The sequence below is a fragment of the Emydura macquarii genome, unplaced genomic scaffold (assembly GCF_026122565.2).
Source record: "Emydura macquarii macquarii isolate MOO-44397 ecotype Brisbane River unplaced genomic scaffold, CSIRO-AGI_Emac_v2 contig_3322, whole genome shotgun sequence".
NCBI lineage: Eukaryota > Metazoa > Chordata > Testudines > Chelidae > Emydura > Emydura macquarii.
In genome coordinates, this window is record NW_027133459.1 from 656,686 (window position 1) to 679,171 (window position 22,486).

General features: G+C 65.8%; 2 protein-coding genes across 2 annotated transcripts; one reads left to right on the forward strand and one right to left on the reverse strand.

Moving 5' to 3' along the window:
- Positions 1–4,565: 4,565 nt before the first annotated feature.
- On the forward strand, positions 4,566–10,211 carry REC8 (REC8 meiotic recombination protein). Its single transcript, XM_067533159.1, has 19 exons — positions 4,566–4,621; positions 4,760–4,828; positions 4,935–5,077; positions 5,595–5,670; positions 5,987–6,085; positions 6,208–6,290; positions 6,737–6,816; positions 6,926–7,007; positions 7,054–7,162; positions 7,384–7,475; positions 7,557–7,640; positions 7,697–7,848; positions 8,215–8,281; positions 8,360–8,463; positions 8,840–8,888; positions 9,002–9,068; positions 9,135–9,242; positions 9,329–9,435; positions 10,089–10,211. Exons 1-19 carry the CDS (start codon positions 4,566–4,568, stop codon positions 10,178–10,180), a joined length of 1,719 nt encoding a protein of 572 aa, XP_067389260.1. The 3' UTR covers positions 10,181–10,211.
- A 47-nt stretch (positions 10,212–10,258) lies between these two features.
- On the reverse strand, positions 10,259–22,465 carry IPO4 (importin 4). The gene is given in 32 exon segments (XM_067533157.1): positions 10,259–12,003; positions 12,075–12,206; positions 12,343–12,412; positions 12,942–13,046; positions 13,126–13,258; positions 13,691–13,899; positions 14,070–14,195; positions 14,388–14,438; positions 14,778–14,971; positions 15,247–15,352; positions 15,521–15,578; positions 15,770–15,847; positions 16,114–16,235; positions 16,365–16,476; positions 16,561–16,643; positions 16,646–16,683; positions 16,814–16,930; positions 17,016–17,129; positions 17,470–17,599; positions 17,820–17,928; positions 18,381–18,490; positions 18,778–18,831; positions 18,998–19,156; positions 19,426–19,509; positions 19,736–19,837; positions 20,071–20,136; positions 20,683–20,862; positions 21,021–21,150; positions 21,331–21,372; positions 21,473–21,552; positions 21,725–21,811; positions 22,020–22,465. Coding segments are annotated over 31 exon segments (3,249 nt in total). The 5' UTR covers positions 22,089–22,465; the 3' UTR covers positions 10,259–12,003; position 12,075.
- Between the last annotated feature and the right edge of the window lie 21 nt (positions 22,466–22,486).

Genomic DNA, 22,486 nt, shown 5'->3' on the forward strand with positions numbered 1-22,486 from the left:
CATCGCAAAGCCATCACGTTCACACCCACATTCACACCCAAGAAGTTCCGCGAGCTGGTGTGGTATAATGACCAGTCCTTTTCTGCGTTACTCGGGCCAGCCTAATGACCAACTCGGCTGGGGACGAGGAGGGAGCCGGGCCTCCGTCGGTCGCAAATCCGCTGCTCCAAGATGAGGATTGCAGAACGAGACCCAATGTTTCCGTGTTCTTACCCCAGCTTTTGTAGTTACTGGCTCTCATGTAAATCTACAGGCCTTGCTGTGTCCTACTGCCTCCGGGTTCAGGGTGGTCATTAATCACCCGCTAATTGCAAGCCTGGCTCGTCTCTTCTTTCTGTACTTTGGCTGTTCCCAGGGTGGATCCTTCTGTACTTGAGGGGCGTTTATTTGCACTTTAGGGGCGTTGATAGGCATTCTTCGGCCTTCAGGGCTCGGATGGGGCAGTTTCTGTTGGCAGAGCAGTTTAGGGTGGAGTCTTTGCCATGCATTCCTCATGCACGCACACAAAGAGAATCCATTGAGCTATTTTTTTAGATGCGGCAGGACAAGTTTCATCCAGGAAAGCGTCACCCCAAGAACTGACCGAGATGGCGTCCACTTAATGCCACGCTGAACAGCGCTGTGCCGGGATCGGAACGGGGAACGTCCGACTCTGCCTCTCGCTCACTTCTACAGTAAACTGAGGAGGCGGCATCTGATTGGTTTGCACGGCTCCTGGGGCTGGCTCACCACGGGGCGGTTGGCGCTGGTGATTGACACGGGGGGGGGGGGGGGGGGCTGTCAGCACCAATGATGGAGAAAAGGAGGCTGTTGGCACCAGTGATTGACGCAGGGGGTCGTTGGCACTGGTGACTGACATGGGGGAGGGGGGCTGTTGGCCCGAGAGATTGACATGGGGGGGTGTCGGTACTGGTCACTGACACGGGGGGCTGTTGGCACTGGTGATTGACACAGGGGGCGGCTGTTGGCACTGGTGATTGACATGGGGAGGGGCTGTTGGCACCAGTGATTAACATGGGGAGGCTGTTGGTACCAGTCACTTACATGGGGGATGTTGGCAGCAAAGATTGACATGGGGGGATGTTGGCACTGGTGATTAACATGGGGGGCAGTTGGCACCGTAGATTGACATGAGGGGGGCTGTTGGTACTGGAGATTGACATGGAGGGTGGCTGTTGGCACGAATGATTGAGAAGGGGGCAGTTGGCACCAGAGATTGACACAGCGGGGGGCTGTTGGTACTGGAGATTGACATGGGGGGGCTGTTGGCACTGGTGATTAACATGGGGAGGCTGTTGGTACTGGTCACTTACATGGGGGATGTTGGCAGCAGAGATTGACATGGGGGGGCCTGTTGGCACCAGTGATTGACAAGGGGGACTGTTGGCACCAGTGATTGACACGAGGGGGGGCTGTTGGCACTGGTGGTTGACATGGGGGGGTGTTGGCACCTGTGATTGACACGGGGGGGGGTTGGCACTGGTGATTGACACAGGGGGGGCTGTTGGCACCGATGATTGACATGGGGGGCTGTTGGCATTGGTGATTGACACGGGGGGGCTGTTGGCACTGGTGATTGACACAGGGGGCTGTTGGCACCTGTGATTGACTGCTGTTGGCACTGGTGATTAACATGGGGAGGCTGTTGGTACTGGTCACTTACATGGGGGCTGTTGGCACCAGAGATTGACACGGGGGGCTGTTGGTACTGGTCACTGACACGGGGGGCTGTTGGCACCGGTGATTGACATGAGGGGGGGCTGTTGGCACTGGTGGTTGACATGGGGGGTGTTGGCACCTGTGATTGACGCGGGTGGGGCTTTTAGCACTGGTGATTGACACAGGGGTCTGTTGGCACTGGTTATTGACACGGGGGGGCTGTTGGCACTGGTGAATGATGCAGGAGGTCTGTTGACACCTGTGATTGAGAAGGGGAGGCTGTTGGCACCTGTGATTGACGCAGGTGGGGCTTTTAGCACTGGTGATTGACAAGGGGGGGGGCTGTTGGCCCCGGTGATTGACAAGGGGGGGCTGTTGGTACCGGTGATTGACACGGGGGGGGGGGGGTGGCCATTGACACCAGCTCTCTAGGCAACAGGCTCTAGTTTGCCGAACATTCCCTCAGTGAAAATTTGGCGGGAAAACCACCCCATCCCTCTGATTGGTGGAGCTGGATGGGCGAGAATGACTGTGATTGGCTGGACATGCTGCGTGATCAGCAGTCACTGAGGCCGGTTGAGGGGGCTTCAGTGGAGGCAGAGCCTGGAATCCCACGTGCTTCAGCCTCCTATTGGCTGGACCCTGATTGGTTGGGAGCTGAGGCAGGGGAGCGGTTGGTACCCGTCAGTCTCCGGGTGGGGAAGATCCCGCTGATTGGCTGGAACCCCAAGCGCGCGAGGAGCCTCCGGAGGTTCGCCGTCTCCAGGGCGCGAGGGAAGATGGCAACGTGACAACGGGCTCCGCTGATTGGCTGGCGCACCAGAGCCGGCGCCCCTCCCATTGGCGGAGTCACGGTCGGACGGTTATAAAGGCAGGGGATTGCAGCCAGACCCTACCTCAGTCTAGAGGGCGAGGGGGAGGGTCTGTGAGCATGCAAGCGTTGCCCTGGCAACGCCAAAGCCATCAATAGCACCTCTAATTGTCTCAATTAATTAACAGCAGCCGTAATTGCCTAGCCTGCAACTTAGCTAGTTAACAGCATATCTAATTGGGCTTTGGCTAATTAGCTAATTAACAGGATATCTAATTGGCCTTTGGCTAATTAACTAATTAATAGCATTTCTAATAGGCCATTGGCTAATTAGCTAATTAACAGAGTTCCTAATAGGCTATTGGCTAATTGGCTAATTAACAGCATTTCTTATAGGCCTTTGGCTAATTAGCTAATTAACAGCATATCTAATTGGCCTTTGGCTACTTAGCTAATTAACAGCATATCTAATTGGCCTTTGGCTAATTAACTAATTAACAGCATTTATAATAGGCCTGTGGCTAATTAGCTAATTAACAGCATATCTAATTGGCCTTTGGCTAATTAGCTAATTAACAGGACCTCTCATTGTTTGTCTCCTGGGCTAATTAATTCATTTATAGCACCTCGAATGTCCATTGGGCTAATTAGCTAATTAACATAATCTCCAATTACCTTTGGACTAATTAGCTAATTAACAGGCCCTCTAATTGGCCACTGGGCTAATTAGCTAATTAACAGCATTGCATTTGTCCATTGGACTAATCAGTTCATGTATTGTACCTCGAATTGTCTGGTGTACTAATTAGCTAATTAAGAGCTCTGTTAATTGTACACTGCACTAAGTGCTTCATTACCAGAACCGCTAATTGTCCATTGTATTAATTCGTTAATAGTTTTAACTGTTCCTGCCTAATTAGCTCATTAACAACCCCTCACCTGTACAACTTCAACCCATATTTGCTTCTCTCAACAGCATCTCTTGTTTCCTTCGGCCTCTAATTATTTGGTCCCTCGTTAATTAGCATCGCCGTTAATTGTTCTTCATCCTCGTTAACTTACAACTAATAGTATCGCTCTTAATAGCTCGTCGTTTTAATTCATTTATGCATAACACTTCATTCTCCAGGCCCAGCTTTATTAACTATGCCCTAATTAATGAACAATTAATGGTTCATTGTCTTAATTAATGTAGTTTAAAGTCTGTTAATTGCTCTACGTTGTTAATTGATTCGCAGCCCTGTTAACTGGCCAAATTCCCAATTAATGTATTATCTATTGATCTTAATTGTCAGCTTCGTTAATGCACGAACAGCACCAATAATTAATTAATTAATTAACATTATCCTTTGCAAGTGTCTTTACTCGCATTAATAGGGTTGGTAAATTCCTTTCGCTGGCCTTAATCGTTTTTTAATAGTAATTACATGAAATTAGCGCCAATTAATTAAATTAAATTAGAGCCCACAGTTAATTAGTCGGCGCTTCGTTAAGAGAAGGCTTCCATGTGATTTTTTTAACCCGGTTTCCTCCTCTTTCATAACCCTAATTAAGCCTGATCGTTAACTATTTCATAGTCCGATTAATTAGTTAGACAAGGATATTTCCCTTCGCCAGCCGCCTTTTAACCCCCCTCGCTAATTAACACCCAGCGTTAATTTATAGTAGCCTAATTAATTGCTTTTTGTTAGACGCCACTTTCCCTTCCTCTGGCGGGGGGGGAGCGTTTACCCCTGGCACTAATTAAAGCCCCTTCGTTAATATTGAACTTGCTGCTTCCTCTCGGCCGCAGCCCTAATAAACCCCGGTTGTTATTGATTATTTGCATGGGCTAATTGGTGATTAATCCCCTGCCGCTTCGGGTGCAAATATTCAGCTTGTTAGGGCCTCGCGGTGTGAGATTTCGGGGTCCCACGGGCGCCTGGGGGGCTGCAGAGGTCGGGGGATTTTTGGGGGGGGGGCCCGGGGAATCGATAGGGTTTCCGTGGGTCCCGTTGACTGTAGGGTTTGGGCCTGCCCCACTGCCCAGCGGCCCAGCCCCATACAGGGTCTTTGAGGCGGGTTTTTTTGGGGTTCCCCTTAGCCCCCCGCAACCATGTTCTATTACCCCAACGTCCTGCAGCGCCACACAGGCCGCTTCGCCACCGTCTGGTAATGCCTGCGGGCCAAGGGGGGGGGGGGCAGAAGGGGGTGTCTCTTGTGGGGGGGTGGATTGGGGGGGCATCTGGGGCAGGGGGTCCCCCCCACCCCGCCAGCTCCTGATTAACCCCCCCTTCTCCCGCACCTCAGGCTGGCGGCCACGGGCGGCACCAAGCTGGTGAAGAGGGAGTATCTGAAAGTGAACGTGCCCCAGACATGGTGCGTGGGGGGCAGGATGGGGGGGGGGGTGGGCTGGGGACACGAAGAGCAGGACGGACGGACTGACTCTCGCTTTCTCTTCTCCACCCCCCCGGCGGGGGAACAGCGAGGAGATCCTGGCCTACATCCTGGTGCAGGCTCCGCCGCCCGCCCCTGGCGCCCCCCGGCCCCGCTTCTCCCTTTACCTGTCGGCTCAGCTGCAGTACGGGGTGGTGCGGGTCTACAGCCGGCAGTGCCACTACCTCATCGGTGCGTGTACCCCCTCCCCTCGAACCCGGCTCCACAGCCCCACGGCTCCTCCTCACCTCGGCGAGGTGCCTCTCACCCAGCAGCAGCCTCTGGGGAACGAGCTACCCCCCAAAAAGAGATGTTATTTAGTGGAAAAATTCCCCCCAAAAATCCAGCGGGAGCCTCAATCTGAAAGTGGTGTGAAACCAGTTTAGCTGACTAGCCGTGTGGACGCTTTTAATTCGGATTAAGAGGGGTGGATGGCAAGGTGGCTGCAAGGTGTGCGCTCAGCAGTGGCCCTGGGACCGCTCTGGGGTGCGATGGGGTGGTTTAGCTGGGGGGGGGGGGCGCAGACGCCCTTAATTCACTTCCACCTGGCCCTGGGGTGGGTTTAGGAACCGGATTAAGAGACGGTGTAGACAAGACCTGGGAGATGGTCTAGCTTGGTCCTCATCCCCCCCCGATCTCACCCCCACCCCCCGCCTGCTCCCCAGAGGAGATCCAGCCCCCCTGATCTCACCCCCGCCTGTCCCCCTAGAGGAGATCCAGCACACCTTGGAGCGCCTGAGCCGGGCCCAGCAGCAGATCCGCATCGACATGGGGGACCTTGAGCAGTGAGTAACGGGGGAAAGGGGGGGGGTCTGGGCCCCCCCCATAGCCTCTGGGCCCCCCATAGCACTAAGGATCTCCCTGTAGCCCCTCACACAGGTAGGGGGTCAGTGGGGGGCTTGGGATGCCAATGGAAAAGGGCGTGCCCGGGGGCGTGGCCGGGATTTGGGGGTGTCTGGGGGCGGGGCCGGAGGGGAGGTCATTGGCAGCTTGGGGGCCTGGGGGGGTTAGGGAAAAGCCCTGATAAGGTGGGGGGGCAGACGGGACGGTGGGGGGGGTTCGCCCCCCTCGCTGGGCTCTGACCCCCATCTGCCCCCCCAGGCCGGGGCTGCTGCTCCCCGATCCTCTGCAGCTGATGGAGGACCTGGAGGACGCGCCCGACCCCTTCTTTGGGGTGATGGAGCCCCCCTGCCCAGCCCCATGGACATCCCCCAGGTACCCCCTTCCCCGACCAGCCCCCTCCACACCACCCCCCACCCGTGGCCCAGCAATGCCCCCTGGGGTCCGGGGGGGGGGGGGGTGGGACTGGGCTGACATGTGACATCCCCCCCCCCCCAGATACGCCGTGTTTTGGAGACCCCCACCCCAGAGAGACCCGCCCGGCCGCCCCGCCGCAGGAGGGCAGGTGAGTTAGGGGTCTGGGGGGGGGGGGCAGGCGGGAACCAGCATCCCGCTCTAGCCAGCCCCACGGCGTCCTAGTGTAACTGGCGCGGCCTGGCTTCCCAGCAGACCCAGTATGACCAGTAGGCCCCTCCCCCAGTAGCCCCGGGAGCCCAGTACAACCAAGCGCCCAGTAAAACCAGTTTACTGGCCCCCAGTTCAACCACTAGTCCCAGCCCCCCCCCCCCCCGTGACACCAGTGCCGCAGCTGAATTGCCCCCCCCCCCCCTGAGTTGCAGCATCACCAGTTCCCCCCCGTCTCGCTGTCCCTGACACCCCCATTTCTACCCCCCCAAGAGCTGGTCTGACGTCATGCCCCCCCCGCATCCCATCGGGGCTCCGAGTGGGGGAGGGGATGGGAATCGGGAGGGGGTTACCCCCCATCTGACCCCCCCCTCTCGCCCCAACCAGAGGAGGGCCCCCCCACGGTCGTGTCCCCTGAAATCATCACCATGAAGGAGGCGGAGCCCATCACGCTGCTGGAAATCGAGGTGTGGCCGGGCTCTGGGGGAGGGGCCCAGGGATCTGGGGTGGAGGGGGGGGCTGGGCTCGCAATGTGGGGCACAGCTGCAGCATGACACCCCCTTTCCCCCCCGCCAGGGCGAACGCGAGCTGCCGGAGATCACAGCGCGGGAGATCGACCTGCTGGCCGAGGAAGGTGGGGGGCTGACCCCGCCCGGGAAGGTGGGGGGCTGTGGGGGGACCGGTGGGTCTGGGGGGGGCTCATCCCCCTGCCCTGGCCCCCGCCTCACGCCCTCCTTCTCACCCCACAGAGCTGGAGGAGGAGATGCGGGCCTGGGTGGCCGAGCGCCCGCCAAGGCTGTCCCCCCCAAGCCGGTAAGGGGGCAGGTGTGGGGCTGGGAATGTAGTTTGGGGGGCGTCTCCCCTCTGGGTGGGGGGTTGCGGCGGTGGGGTTCACCAAGGGGCAGGGGACGCATTGGGGGGGCGCTTGGGTGAGGCCGGCCCAGGGATAGGAGATGCAGCTGGGGGGCACCGAAGTGGGGCCGGCCGTGGGGCAAGGGATGCAGTTGAGGGGTGCTCACCATCTCGCCCCATAGGGTGGCTGAGGAGCCCCCCGTCGAGGTGGAGACTCCCCCCCTGCCCGAGGAGAGGCTCCGGCTACCCCCGGAGGAGCTGCCCCCGCCCCCCGGTGAGTGTGGGGCACGAGGGGTGGGAGGAAGGGTGTGTGGGGGCTCCAGCCTCTAACCCTCGCTCTGGTTCTGCCCCACAGAGCTGAGCCCCCCAAGGGAGCCAGCCCTGCCGCCCCCAGCTGTGCCCCCCCGGCGGCGGCCCCCCCGCAGCCCAGAGGTAAGAAGTGGGGCTGGGGTGGGCAAGGCCCTCACCTGGCAGGGCCCCCCCCCGGCTCACCAGTGCCCCCCTGCGCCCCACAGCTGGAGCCAGCCGAGCTGCCTCCCCGCCGGGCCCCACGGCGCCGGCTCCTCTTCCTGGACGAGGTGACCCAGATCCCACGGGACCAGATCCGGAAACAGATCCTGGACCTGCGGGCCCAGTGCCGGCCCCTGGTGAGTGCCCCACGGCGAGTGCAGCCCCTGGTGAGTGCCCCACGGCGAGTGCCCCACGGCAAGGACGGCCCCCGGTGAGTGCCCCGTGGCAAGTGTGGCCCCACGGCGAGGGCAGCCCCTGTTGAGCGCAGCCCCACAGCGAGTGCTTGCCCCAGGGCGAGTGCAGTCCCACGGTGAGGGACGACTCCTGGTGAGTGCCCTACGGCAAGTGTGGGCCCCATGGCGAGTGCGGCCCCACGGCAAATGCCAGCCGCTGTTGAGTGCTGGCCCCATGGTGTGTCCAGCCCCATGGCGAGAGCCAGCCCCCCCCAGTGCTGATCCCTCCGAGCTGGGAGAGTCCCCCCACCCCGCCTGTCTCTGCCCCAGGTGATGGTGGAGGCCCCGGCCCGGCGGCGCAGGACCCCTGCGGAGCTGCTCAGAGCCCCCACGTACGGTGAGTGCCCCCCCCCCCGCTCCCTCACTCCCCCCCACGGGCTGCCCGCCCCCCCCTCACCCTGTCTGTGCCCCCCAGGCTGGCTGCCCCCCGAGCTCCAGGCCCTGTGGCAGCGCTGTGCCCTCCTGCAGCCCCTGGACTACGCCGCGCTCCGGGGCGAGGAGCCCCCCAGCGAAGTGGAGGTAAGGGGACACCCCCCGCCGCTGCCTCCCCCACCCCCACGGGCCCCCCCGGCACCCGGGAGAGAACCCAGGCGTCCAGGACCCCAGCCCCCCCCAGCGCTAACCACTAGCCCCCGCTGCCCTCCCAGTGCCAGGGAGAGAACCCAGGCGTCCGGGACCCCAGCCCCTCCAGCGCTAGCCACTAGCCCCCGCTGCCCTCCCAGTGCCAGGGAGAGAACCCAGGCGTCCGGGACCCCAGCCCCCCAGCTCTAACCACTAGACCCCGCTGCCCTCCCAGTGCCAGGGAGAGAACCCAGGCGTCCGGGACCCCAGCCCCCCAGCTCTAACCACTAACTCCCCTGCCCTGCCCGGCTGTGAGTGCCCCCTTTTTCCGCAGGTGGCCCGCGAGGCCCTAGAGCCCAGCCTGCCCGCGATGGTCTCCTCAGGTGAGCTGCTGGTGTGTATGGGGGGCCCTGCCCCATGGAGAGAGCAGCGAGGGGGGGGGCCCTGCCCCACAGTGGGCAGCGTCCCCCATGCTGACCCGCTGCTCGCCCCGCAGAGATCTCCCTGGAGACCACGGAGGAGGAGCCGCCTCGCCCCAGCCTGGTGACCCCCGAGGAGAGGAGGTGAGACCCGGATGGGGGGGTGTAGGCTCCCCCTCCAGCCCCCCATTAACCCCTTCTGCCCCCCAGGCTGGCGCCGGAGGCCGAGGAGGTGCTGCCCAGCGTGCCCGAGCTGCCCGAAGTCAGCCTGGAGCTGCCCCCCGACCGCCAGCTGCTCACGCTGGAGACCGTCCGCAGGTGGGCCGGGGCCTGGCGCCCGGGGTGGGGGAGGGTGGGGGGCAGGACTCCTGGGTTCAACCCTGGCTCTGTCTCCCCCACCCTAGGCTGGTGGCACCGGAGCTGGAGCGGGTGGGGGAGACGGATTTCCGGACCCTGGTGCCCCCCACGGTCTCGCGGCGCATCGCCAGCCGCATCTTCTACTTCTGTCTGGGTGAGTGGGACCTGCCTGAGGGGTGTGTGCCCCCCGCCCATGGGGTGTCTCCACCCGTGGGGTGTCCCTCTGCCCGTGGGGTGTCCCCTCCTGGCCATGGGGTGTCCCTCTGCCCAGGGGGTGTGCATTGAGGCCTCCCTGCCTGTGGGGTGTGCGCTGGAGGGTGTCCCCCTAGCCATGGGGTGTCTCTGCCCACAGGGTGTGTCCTGCTGCTCACAGAGTGTCCCCCCGCCCGTGGGGTGTCTCTACCTGGGAGGTGTGTCCTCCTGCCCATGGGGTATGTGCTGGGCCCCCCCTGCGTGTGGGGTGTGCCCTGGGGTGTCCCTGCCCATGGAGTGTGCCCCCCCCACCTGTGGGGTATCCCGTGGGGTGTATGCCCCTCTGCCCATGGGGGTTGTGCTGGGGTGTCCCCGTCCACATGGTGTGTCCCCCACTGCCCCCAGGGTGTCCTGTGGGTGTCCTGTGGGGTGTGTGTGTGTCAGGGTGAGCCCTGGGGTGTCCTCCCCGCCCGTTGGTTGAACCCTAGGGGGTGTGTGTGTCCTTTTCTGCCCCTGGGGGTTAGCGCGTCCCTGCCCGGCTGAGTCCGTCTGTGTGTGTTGTGCGCACACGTTGTGTGTGGGCCCTGGCCCCTCACGCCGCCCTATCTCTTGCAGTTCTCTGCGGGCTGCAGTTCCTGCGGCTGGAGCAGGCCGAGCCCTATGGGCCCATCCTCCTCAAACGGGGGGCCCGATTCCAGCCGGGCTAGCCCCACAGCACGCCTGGCCATGGAGCCCCCCCTGCCCCCAGCGGTGAATGGGGCACATCTGTTACACGCCTGTTCTCATTAAAGTGTTTTGCAAGGAACCTGCTCCTGGTGCATTTTTAGGGCTACTTCTGAGACCCCCAACTCAGCCCCACACCTTGTCTACCTGACCCCTTTGGGACAAAACTCCCCCTTTCTTTTCTCCCTTGCCCCCCTTCCCTTGACACAAGGGGGTACACATTGATCCTGCCAACATGGGCGAGGTGTTTTCCCTACCCCTCACTGCGTCTACACCCGCGCCGCTTGCTCAACCCCTCTACCCCACAGCGACTCCCCCGCACACGCTGACCCAGGGGCTCAGGCAAATGTAATTTTATTCCCAGCTATAGAATATAGATTTTCTTCTCTTGAAAAAACAGCCAGTGAAGGGGTGTTAAATACAAACAGGAACTGAGGGATATTGCTCAGATACAACGGGCCCCACAACACCCTATGGAACCGCTGCCCCGGGGCCAACCCACTACACCCAGCCTGCGGCAGCAGGTGAGAAAATAACACAGGCACACTGATTGAAACTGCTCTGCTCAAGGTGAAAACGCACAAGCGGAGCAGACTTGCACCATGACAAACCACCCTCTGGGGGCTGGGGGAAGAGGAGAGGGCCGACCCTTGCCCCTGTGATTCAATTCTCCCCCCACCATGGGAAGATACAGTCCAACACACAAATGATGAGGTTGAAAGCCTCCTGCAGGCGAAAGACAGGCGGCACAGATGACAACATAACTCCTGTTCCCCTTTACAGTGGGAGATGACACAGGCATCCTGGTTCACAACCGGATGCCAGCTCCCCCCCCCCCGTGGCTGAGTGACAGTTATGGGTGAAAAGGGCAACAGCAAGACAGACTCCCAGCGGTTGCTGAAAAGCTACAATCAAGCTGTGCAAAGAGAAATCCTGCTTCATTGTGGCAAGGGGTGACAAACATACAGGCGAACCGGGGTGACTACAGGCGTCAAACTCGCTCTGCAGCCAGGGTGGGTGAAAACAAGCAGAGCAGTTGAACAGGCGAACAAAACCCTCCCTCATGGCAACAGGGTCATCCTGTGAGTGTGCTGGGTGAAAAACTACAGGCAAACTGCTGAATGACGGAACTGCCAGCAGCAGAGGCAGAATAAATACAGGCAAAGAACAGGAGCTGGAAACCCCGAGGCAAAACTAGAGGCCAACTGGGTAACAACGAGACTAACTCCCCTCCCCCTCTTCCTGGCAGCAACAGTTACAAGCAAAACTGCCCCTCAAGTCCACGGTGAAATCCAGGGGAGTATGCGGTGCAATACCATGACGCTGGTGCTGACCACCGCCAGAACCAGATCACAACGTGCCGGGGTTTCTTCCCACAATAGGACCAACACCGTAACTGAAGTTCTCCTCCCGATGGTGACAGGTACAGGCAGAGTCAGTTCACACCACACCTGTTGTTACGTTGACAGAGGAAACTGAACTACAGGCGGCCCAGAGGAAGGTACCCCCGCCACGTGGGCCATGGGTGAAAATTACAGGCAATTGGTGGCCAAACAGTTCTTGGGTCTCCCTCCTTCACGGTGGTGGAGTGAGGAAACAAAACAGGCAGACCAGGTTCAAGACCAGAGTCCTCCCCGCGACGGTGCAGGATACAGGCAGACACAGCTCAGTAGTCCCCTGCCCCGAATGGCCCCCAGAGAAGAGAACAATGCAGGGGTCCCATAGTTGGCCATATGGGGGAGAACAGGCGGAGGGGGCGTCGCTGTCCTCGCTGGGGGGGTCACGTGTCCAAGAAGGGGCCGTGTCCCTGGAAGGGAGAGAAGGGGTGATGAGAGCTGTTCTCGGCACGACCCCCACCCCCCGTCCCGCCCCACTCACCTCACGGGGAGCAGAGGGCCCCACTGATCTGGGTGCCAGCGTCGGGGGGCAGGGAGAGCAGGGCTGCCTGGAACTCCGTGGGGCAGCGGGCGGAGAGATGCCGCAGCAGAGAGACCAGGGAGACCTGCGCATCTGGGAGCAGCCAGGGCGGGGGGAGGTTAGCCGGGAGGGAGGCCCCCAGCCCCACGGCCACTCCCCACACATGCAGGATCCCCCTCGTCCCACAGGGGGATCCCGACCCCAATCGTGGGGGCAGGCCCCAACGTACCTGCCGGGAGATGGTCGGTCCCGAGGACAGTGCTGCTGGCCCGCACCACCTCCCCCACCTGCTCCAGCACCTGGGGGGGATAGGGGATGGTGGTGAGACCCCATAACTCCCCCGTCACCCCCGCAGAGCCCCCCACTCAGTCAATCCCCCGAAAGCCCCCGATAACTCCCCCTGTCATCCCCCAGGGAGCCCCCAATACTCCCCCCACCCGGTCACCCCCAATACCCCATCACCCCCTGAAGAGCGCCCCCCCCAATCACCTCCTGGAGAAAACCCCCACCCGGTCACCCCCTAGAAAGCCCCCCCAATACCCACCCAACCCATTCACCCCCCAGTAACCCTCTGGAGAGCCCCCCAGATAAGTCCCAGTCACCCCCCCCGATTCCTCCCCATACATCACGTATCACCCCCCCGATATCTTTCCCCACACTCCTGGGTTTGTGCCCTGCCCCCCTTTGGGGTTCACTCCCAACCCCCCCCATTCAAGGGGTGGATTTAACCCTTCGATCCCTGCCCCCACCCGATAGCAGAGCCCCCTGGCAGAGCCGTCTCCTCCCCCCCCCCCGGCGAAGGGGCCCCCCCGCGCCGTGGGGCGGTACCTGCTGGGGCTGGGTCTCGTAGAGGAACTGGATGCAGCGGAAAACGGTTTTATTCTCTTCCAAATCCTCGGTGAGGGGCAGGGCCCGGAGCAGGGCGGGGAACACCTGGGGGGGGGGGACACCCCATTAGACACAGCCAAGCCCCCGCGCTCCCTCCCCGCCCCCCGCAGCGGCGCCCCCTTACCTGGCCGAGGGGCAAGGCCTGGGGCTGGCTGAGGATCATGCGGGCGACGGCCCCACAGACGTTGTCCCGGACCCGGGCGCTCGGCTCCTGGGCGCTGCCCCCTGCCAGCTGGGCCAGCACGGCCGGGTAGTGACTGGGGGGCTCAGGAAAAAGGGGGCAGCAAGGGAAAGGGAAGGCGGGGGTCACAGGCCCTGCCCCCCATCGGCCCCAGAGCCTCTGATTCACACGCCGCCCTGGGCAACACCCCCCTCCATTGAGACCCCACTCCCTGCCCCCCAAGTGCACCCACATAACACTCCCCCATACCCTCCCGTGGGTCAGGCTATGGGGCAGCCCCAACCCCTCTCATCCCTGCAACCCCCCAGCCCCACCGTGGGTCTGGCAGCCCCCCCACGCCCCCACCATGGGTCTGGCAGCCCCCCCACGCCCCCGCCGTGGGTCTGGCAGCCCCACACGCGAGCCCCACCGTGGGTCAGGTAGCCCCACACACACGCCCCCCCAGCCCCGCCGTGGGTCCGGCAGCCCCACACGCACACCCCCCCAGCCCCACCGTGGGTCAGGATACGGAAGCAGGGCCTCCCCGCCGTGCTCGGCCAGCGCCCCCAGCGCGAAGACGCCGTTGCTCCGCACCTCGGGGTCGGGGTCCCGGGCGGCCGCCAGGAAGGGGGGCAGGAGCCGGGGCACGAAGGGGGCCGTGGCCCGGCCCAGCCCCCCCAGCGTCTCCGCCAGCGTCCCCACGGCGAAGGAGCGCTCCGCCACCGAACAGCTGGGCTTCTGCGGGAGAGTGTGGGGCCGGACGCCTGGGGTCAGTGGGGGGCCGGGGGACCCCCCAGCACTGCCTAAAGTGTCGGGGGGGCCCAAGTGTGCGGGGAGGGCCTGCAGCCACCCCGGTGGTTGGGGGAGGGAGACGCCACCCGGTGGGGGGGTGGGGGGGTGACACTCACCAGTTTGTTGAGCAGCAGGGGCAGGAAGCCGGCGAAATAGGGGGCGAAGGCGTCGCCCCCCGCAGCCGCCGCCAGGGGGGGGATCCCCTCCCCCGCGTACTCCAGCACCATCGCATCCAGCTCCGCCTGCGGGGGGCGGGGTCAGTGCCTTGCACCAGGACCTGCCCCCCACCAGACAACCCCCACCCTCTCTCCAGCACCCCCACCCCCGTCTGCCGACCCCCCCATGCCCCAGCCCTCGCCCCCCCACCGCCCAGCCCCCCACCAACGGCCTCCTGCCCAGCCCCCGCCCCCCCACCCTGCCCTTCCCCCCATCACCTGCTCTTCATCATCCTCGTCTTCGTCCAAGCCATCATCCTGGCAGGCCGTCTGGGGGGGCACAGAGCGCAGCGCTGGGACCCCCAATGCCCCCACACACACATCGGGGCCGGCGCCCCCTAGCGGGGAAAGGGCCGGCGCCCCCCAGGACCTGCCTGCCCCAGGGAGCCTGTCATCCCCCCCAAACCCGCTAGTGTGCCCGTGTCCCTCCCCCAGGCTACCCCCCCCAGCCTGTCTCCCAGCCCCCCAAGCCTCCTTCCCCCCCCACTCCAGTTCCAGGCTCTCCAGCTTCCCCCCCACACCCCCTAGACTGCCCGTGTCCTGCCCCCTGACCCCATGTCCTGTCCCCCCAGCCAGCCCCCATTCCGCCCCTCCCCCCCGGCCCCGTACCTTGTGCTCCAGCACGGCGCGCAAGGCGCTGCACAGCTCCCCCAGGCGGCCCGGCTCCCGCAGCGCCTCCTGCCGGCAGCGGCCCAGCACCGCGCCCAGCGCCTCCAGCGCTGCCAGTGCCACCAGCCGCTCCCGCTCCCGCCGGGCGCCCCGGGCCAGCGCCGGCAACGCGCCCCCCAGCAGCCGCTGCAGGGCTGGGGGGACGAGGGGGGGGGTCAGGGCGGGGGGGGGCAGCTTCCCTCGGCTCCCCTCCCCCCACGGCTGCGAGCTTCTCCCAGCAGTGCCCCCGGCCCCTGCAATCCCTCCCCCACCCCCATGAGCTGCCCCCCCCACGGCTGCGAGCTTCTCCCAGCAGTGCCCCCGGCCCTGCAATCTCCCGCCACCCTCACAAGCTGCCCCTCCGAGCTCCCCAATTCCCCCCCGAGCTGCCCCCCCTAAGCGTTCCATCCCCCCCCCCGGCCCCTCTCACCGGCGCCGTGGGGCTGGGAGGGCTCCTGCTCGCAGGCCCGGTGCAGCCCGATGCAGAGCTGGCCCAGCGCTTCGTAGGCAGCTTTGCGGACCCCCACATGGGGGAACTGCAGGGGGCGAAGGGGGTGAGTTAGGGGGGCCACAGATCCCAGCAGCCCCCTAGATCCCCCCGTGACCCCCCCAGAGCCTCAGCCCCCCAACCAGCGAGAGAAGGGTCCTCCCAGCCTGTGGCCCCCCCACCCCGCCCTCCCCTGCCCCCCACCCAACCCCCCTACCTCCAGCAGCTTGTGGACCTCCGGGACGCAGCTCTCCACGTAGGGCAGGAAGGCGACGCTGGGACAGACAGACGGACGGGTTAGAGGGGACAGAGGGACGGATTAGGGCCCCCCCAGAGACCGACTGACCGGTGAGCCCCCCACCCCGCAGCACGGCAGCAGACAGACGTCTCAGACCCCCCCCCCAAACACCCCATCCTCCCCCCCCCCCCCGAGATCTGCCCCCCATCTCGCCCCCCCTCCCGGTACCTGGCGTTGGCCGCGATCTCCCCCAGGGCGGCGACAGCGTCTTCCTTCTCCGCCATGTAGGCGCTTTCCACGCTCAGCCTGGGGGGGGGCAGGGTCAGATGGGGGGGGCAGTGTGCCCCCTTGCCCCAGAACCGCCCCCCCCCCCCCACCAGCTACAGCCACCCCTGTGCCCAAAGGCTCCTCCTCCAATCAGGGGTCACCTCTTCTCCTTCCCCCCCATCCACCCCCACTGAGCCGGGGCCCCCCCAGCCACCCCCAGCCAGAGACCCCCAAACACCCAGCCACCCCCGGACCCCCCCAGCCAGAGACCCCCAAACACCCAGCCCCCCCCGGCTGCCCCATACCCGAACAGCTCTTCCTCCTCCTCCTCATCTTCCTCCCCAGCTAGATCTTCATCGCCTTCCACCTCCGCCTCCTCTTCCTCATCCTCGAAGAGCAGGAAGGAGCTGCCGCCCCCGTCGGGGGGCTGGGGGGGGACAGACACCAGGGGGGGGTCGTCATAGCCTGGCGGCAACCCCCCCCCAACTGCCAGTCCCCTCCCCCACCTTGCAGCACCCCCCCAATCCCCCCCCACGCAGAGGACCCCCGCACTCACCACCAGCCCCTCGGTGGAGCGCAGGGAGTAGAGCAGCAGGGTGACGATTCGGGGCAGGTGGGGGGCCAGCTCGTCCCCCACGGCGCAGGCGAGGGCCCCGAAGAGGCTGAATCTGGGGGGGGAAAAGGGGCGTTAGGGGCCATGGGGCAGGAGCGGGGGGGGGGGGGGGCGCTGTGGGGCGGGGGAGGACACTCACGTGCAGCGCCGTAGGTCCGGGTCGTCCTGCCCCTCGGCCAAGCTCAGACCCAGATGGCAGCTCTCCTCCGCCAGCGCCCCGAAGGCGGCGCCCCCAGCGCCCGCGCCAGCGCCCCCAGCGTCTCTGTGTGTGGGGGGGAAGAACGTGAGTGCTGCGGCGGGGGGGCTGGGTGACACCCCCCCGCCTGGCACCGCAGGGGGGCTGATTCTGGGGCGGGGGAGGTTGGGGGGCAGCGGGGGGCTGGCTCACTCACCCACGGCCTGGCACTGCAGGGGGTGCTGCTCCTGGGGGGCGGCGGGGGGCAGGAAGCGGCGCAGCTGCTCCAGGACATGGGGCAGGTAGGGCCCCATGGCGCCCTGGGCGGCCGAGGCTGCGGACGGACAGACGGACACGGGGTCAGAATAGTGCGGGGGGGGGGGGGGGCAGAGGGAGGGGCTGGGGAGGGGGTCACTCACCAACGGCCCCCAGCGCGCTGATGGCCAGCTCCTTGGGGCGCGGCCCCCCCGGGGCACGCAGGGCCCCCAGCGTCAGCTCCATCAGCGCCGGCAGGAACGGCTCCACCCGCGGCCCTGCAGGACACCGGGTTACACCCCGCCCCCCCGGATGCCGGGGTCCCCCAGCCGGGGCGGGACAGGGGTTTCAGACACCCCAGTTCCCCAGTGGGTGGGGGGGGGGGCATCGCCCAGCTGGGACAGGGTGGGGGCAGGGATGGGGCCTTGTCCCGGATGCCGGGGTCCCCCAGCCAGGGCAGGGCAGGGGTTTCAGACACCCCAGTTCCCCAGTGGGTGGGGGGCGCAGGGTGTGACCCAGCCAGGACAGGGTGGGGACAGGAATGGGGCCTGTCCCGGCGGTGGGGTCCCCCAGCTGGGGTGGGGGGCGGAGCCTTGTCCCGGACGCCGGGGTTCTCACCGAGGTTCTCCACGAAGTTCTCCAGGGCGTAGTAGGCCTTGGCCAGGTGGCCCCCCTGTGCTGGATCCAGCCCCCCCAGGTAGGATAGCAGCAGCGGCAGCACCTCCCCCGCGAAGGCCCCAATGTCGGGCTAGGGGGTGGGGTGGGGGGCGGAGTCAGCTGGAGTCTGGAACCCCCCCGATCCACCCCATGGCCCCCCCGATCACCCCCACTTCCCCCCAGCTCCCCCCAATCACCCCCAGCCTCCCCCAGAGGGCCCCGCTGAGCCACCCCGCTCCCCCAATCACCTCCAGCCCCCCATCTTCCCAGCCCCCCTCCGCTCCCCCCTCCTGCCCCAGCCTGAGCCACACCTGCAGGTTCTCGGAGAACTGCCCCAGGGCGAAGAGGGCCGCGCCCCGCACCACCAGGCTCTCGTCCGCCAGCGCCTGGCAAATCACCCCCAGCAGCGACTGCAGGTGCCTGGGGGGCCAGCGGGGGCCAGTCAGGGAGGCCCCCAAACCAGCCCCTCTCTCCCATCACAATTGGCTCCCCCGTGCGCGTGTCCTATGCCCCGTAGCGTCCCCAGATGGCGATTCCCCAGGGTGGTTGGACTGGCTCTGGAAAGAGCAACAGGGGACTGGATAACGGGGACCCCCACCCGTTACCATCAAGGCTTTCCCACGCATCCTAGTGCCCCCCAAACCAGACCCCTATCGCAACCGGCTCTGCTGCGCGCATGTCCTATGCCCTGTAGTGTCCCCAAATGGCGATTCCCCAGGGTGACTGGACCAGCTCCGGAGGGAGCAATGGGGGCAGGACAGCAGGGACCCCCCTCAATTACCATTGGGGGCCCCCCCCACATCCTACTGCCCCCAAACCCACCCTGTGTTGCCCCCTCCCCTCTACCCCCCGCGTGGGGCACCCAACCCTACCTGGTGCGTATGTGGTCACCGCAGCCCTCGGCCAGCACGGCCAGACACAGGAGCCCAGCCTTGCGCTCGTAGGGCCGGGGGCTCTGCAGGGCCGGCTCCAGCCGCGGCATCTGGGGGGAGGTGGAACCATTAGGGCCCCGCCCCCTGCCCCCCACGGGCCCTGCCCTCTCCCTCCCCCACATAGCCAGCCCTGGCCCCACCCAAAGGCCCTGCCCCCAGCCAGCCCCAGCCCTGCCTGTCCTGCCCCCAACCAGAGCCCCACCCACAGCCAGTCCCAGCCCCCCCACAGCCATAGGCCCGCCCCCAGCCAGACAGCTCCACCCACAACAAGGGGCCGGCCCCTATCCTGCCCCCAGACAGCCCCGCCCCCAGACATAGGCCCCGCCCCTGCACTCACCAGCTGGGGGAAGAGTTTCTCAGGGGGCAGGTGCAGAGCCAGCATGTCAATCACCTGGGGGGAGAAATAGGGTGACGGGGGGGGGCGACGGTTCTGGATCCCCCCCAATTCCCTCAGCACCGGACATCTGCCAGGGCCCCTCCCCCAGGACCCCCTCAACCACCAGCTGCCCCCCGGCGTGGTGAGCTCGGGGACCCTGGAGGAGCGCAGGGGGGCTCACCTGGGCAGCGACGTGTTTGGGGTTCTGCACCTCGGCCCCCCCCAGCTCGTCCGCGTCCTCCTCGTCCTCTGCGTCCAGCTGCCCCGGGGGGGGCTCGGCCCCCAGGATGGGGAACAGGGTGTCCAGCAGGGGGGGCAGCAGCCGCTGCTTCACCACGGCCTGGGGGGGGGAGATGCTGAGCCCGGCCCCCCACACCAGGCGCCCCCCCAACCTCAGTCCCCGCCCCCCCCCACACCAGGCGCCCCCCCAACCTCAGTCCCCGCCCCCCAACCTGCAGCCCCCCCAGCTCCGTCCCTTCCCACCCCTGCCAACCCCACTCGCTGCCCCCCCGAGCCCCACCCTAGGCCCCTGGCAACCCCCGCCCACCAACCCTCCCCCCATCAAACCCCCCTCCAAGTTGCTGCCCCCCAGGACTCCCCGCCCCCTACCTTGCCCCGCAGTTTGATGAGGAAGCTGAGGGTGCAAAGAGCCTTCGCCCGCAGGGCGTCCCCCAGCGCCCGGTTCGAGGCCACCTGGGGGGAGGGGCAACCGTCAGCACGGCCCGGACGCCTGGGTTCCCCAGCAGGCATCCCCAGAGCCCTGTCAAGTGGGGGGAGGAGGGGTATTCTCCCACTCCTGGACACAGTGGTTCCTCCGCGGAGGGGCAGGGTGAAGAGGGAGTCCCGGACGCCGGGGTTCCCGCGCGGGGGAAGGGGAGCTCCCGGACGCCGGGGTTCCCCAGGGAGGCCGGGCGCTCACCTCGAGGCAGAAGGCCACGACGTCGGCGAGGTGCTGCACCACCACCGAGGCCTCGCTCTCCAGCAGCTCGTCAAACACCTCCATGGCCTCCGTGGCGTGAACCTAGGGGGGTTGGGCACGCCCCGGTCAGGAAGACACGCCAAGCACACGCGTGTCCGCTGGGCCGCAGAATGCCCCCCCCCCCGACCTTCCCCCCGCGACACGTCGCCCCGGCCCCCCCCCCCCCCCGCGACACGCCAAGGGCACACTGCCCCGGCCCCCCGTGAGACGCCACCCTGGTCCCCCCCCGCGACACGCCAAGGACACGCCTGAACACGTCACCCCTCCCCCATCACCTCGTTGACGGGGATGAGCTGCCTGACGGCCGAGATCACCTTCGGGACCAGAGAGCGCAAGAGATTCTGGGGGGGGGGGGGCAGAGAAAGAGACAAGTTCAGGGGCGGACCCCAAGATGCAGAGACCCCCCAGCTCCTGGGAGCGGAGGTGGGTCTGGGGCAGGGGTGGAAGGGAATGGCAGAGGTGTGGGGGGAAGGGCGGGTTAGGGGGTTCGGGGCGCAGGGGTCACGGGGGGATGGAGATGGACAGATCAGAGATCTGGGGGGTTCTGGTGCGTAGCGGGGTTTGTGGGGGTCCCAGGGGTCACTGGGGGGCATGGTGGTGGATGGATTGGAGAGCCAGGGGGTTCTGGGGCATAGTGGAGATCACGGGGGGGATGGTGGTGGACAGATCAGAGACCCAGGGGGTTCTGGGGTGTAGCAGGGTTGGTGGGGGTCACAGAGATCACTGGGGGGGATGGTGGTGGATGGATTGGAGACCCAGGGGGTTCTGGGGCATAGTGGGGGTCACAGAGATCACTGGGGGGGGATGGTGGTGGCTGGACTGGAGACCCAGGGGTTTCTGGAGAGCAGGGGGGCTGGTGGGGGTCACAGGGGTTTCGGGGGGCTCACCAGGTGGCGGGGGCCCAGCCCGGGAGCCATGGCGGCCAGGCCCCGCAGGCCGTAGTAGAGCGCCCCCGGCTGGCCATGCTGGCCCAGGGTCCCATGCAGGAGGCGCAGCAGGGCCGGGTAGTGGGGGGCCAGGCCCTCCGGGTCCGAGTCCAGCGCCGAGCTCAGCACCAGCAGTGACACCTGTGTGTGTGTGGGGGGGAAGAGTCAGAGCCCCCCCGCGGGTCAGAGCCCCCCCCGAGCCATCTCCCCCAAACAGATCAACCTCCCAGAACCAACCCGTAGCCCCCTGGACCGGGTCAGGGGGTGTCTGAGAAGGCAGCCCCCCAGCCCCCCCATACCTGGCGGCGGTGGGGGTCGGGGCCGTGCGTCCCCTGCTGGATGAGCTGCAGGAGCTGGGGCCAGCCCCCCGGCCCCTCCTGGCGCAGCAGCAGGGCGGCCAGCTGGGCCAGCGCCACCGAGACCTGGTGCCTGGGGAGAGAGACACGGGGGTGCATGGGGGGAGGCATGTCGGGGGGGGGATGCCCACGCTGCTCCAAATTGCAGGGGGGGTGGGGAGGGAGAAGACGCCCCCCAGCTGCTCCATTTCCTGCCCTAGAGACAGGGGGCTGTGGGGGGGGGGGGCGGGTCTGGGACCCCCCCAACACTCACTCTGCTTCCTGCTGCAGGGCGCCCAGGACCAAACTCTTCAGCCTGAGAGAGAAAAAAGGGGGATTAATTGGGGGATCCTCAGTGCCCCCCCATGAGGGGGTCCCCTGCACCCCCCAATGACAGGGGGGTCCCCGGCACCCACCTGTCCCGCTCCTCAGGGCTCAGCTTCCTCCAGTGCTTGGTGAGACGCTGGCGCAGGAGCACGGCCGCCAGCTGCCGGATCTGGGGGGCAGAGAGCAGGGGGGAAACGTCAGCAGCGCGGGGATCGCCGGGGGGCCCCAGGGGGAGCGGGTTGGGGGTCAGAGGGGTCAGTGGGGGGAAGGATCATCAGCAGCAAAGGGATCGCCGGGGGGCCCCAGGGGGAGCGGGTTGGGGGGCCGGGGGGGTCACTCACCTGGGGGTCCTGGGCCCCCGACAGCAGCTGGCAGAGCTGGGGCAGCACCTCGGGGTGTCTGAAGGCCTCGCGCAGCTGGGCTGTGGCCTGGGGGGGGGGCAGAGGTTGTCAAGGGGGGTCCCCAGGCCCCCCTGCTCCCCCATTACCCCCCCGCTCCCCCATTGCCCCCCAGCCGGGCCGAGTCTCCCCAGCCCAACCCCCAAAATCAGCCCCCCCAGCCTCCAGCCCCCCAACTCAACCCTCAGCCAGCCCCCCAACCTCCAGCCCCCCAACCCGCCCAGCTCCCCGCCCCCACCCGCTGGAGCCGGCCCGTGTCCGGTTGCAGCAGCTCGCCCAGGAGGTGGCCCAGCGCGCGGGGCTCCATGGCTCGGGGGGGGGGGGTCCAGGGGGGCGCGCGGGGCTCAGGCGGGGGGAGGGGCGCGGCCGCACGTGGAGGGAAGCGGAGCAGACAAGCCCCGAGCCCCGCCCGCTTCCGGGAGCTAGAGCGGCCCCCGCCAGGCCCCGCCCCCCCCCCCCACCAGCTCCGCGCTTAACCCTTCCCGCGCCGCCCGGCTCCTAGCCCGGCTGGAGGTGGGGGGCTGGGAGTCCCGGACGCCTGGGTTCTCATCGCAGCTTTGGGGCGGGATCGTGGTGCTGGGGGGGTGTTTCTCTCTCCAGCACTGCGGGGGGGCGGACGCCTGGGTTTTCTCCCCAGCTCGGGGGGGGGGGGGGGTGTGATAGTGCTTGGGGAAGGGGGGGGCTGGGAGTCCCGGACGCCTGGGT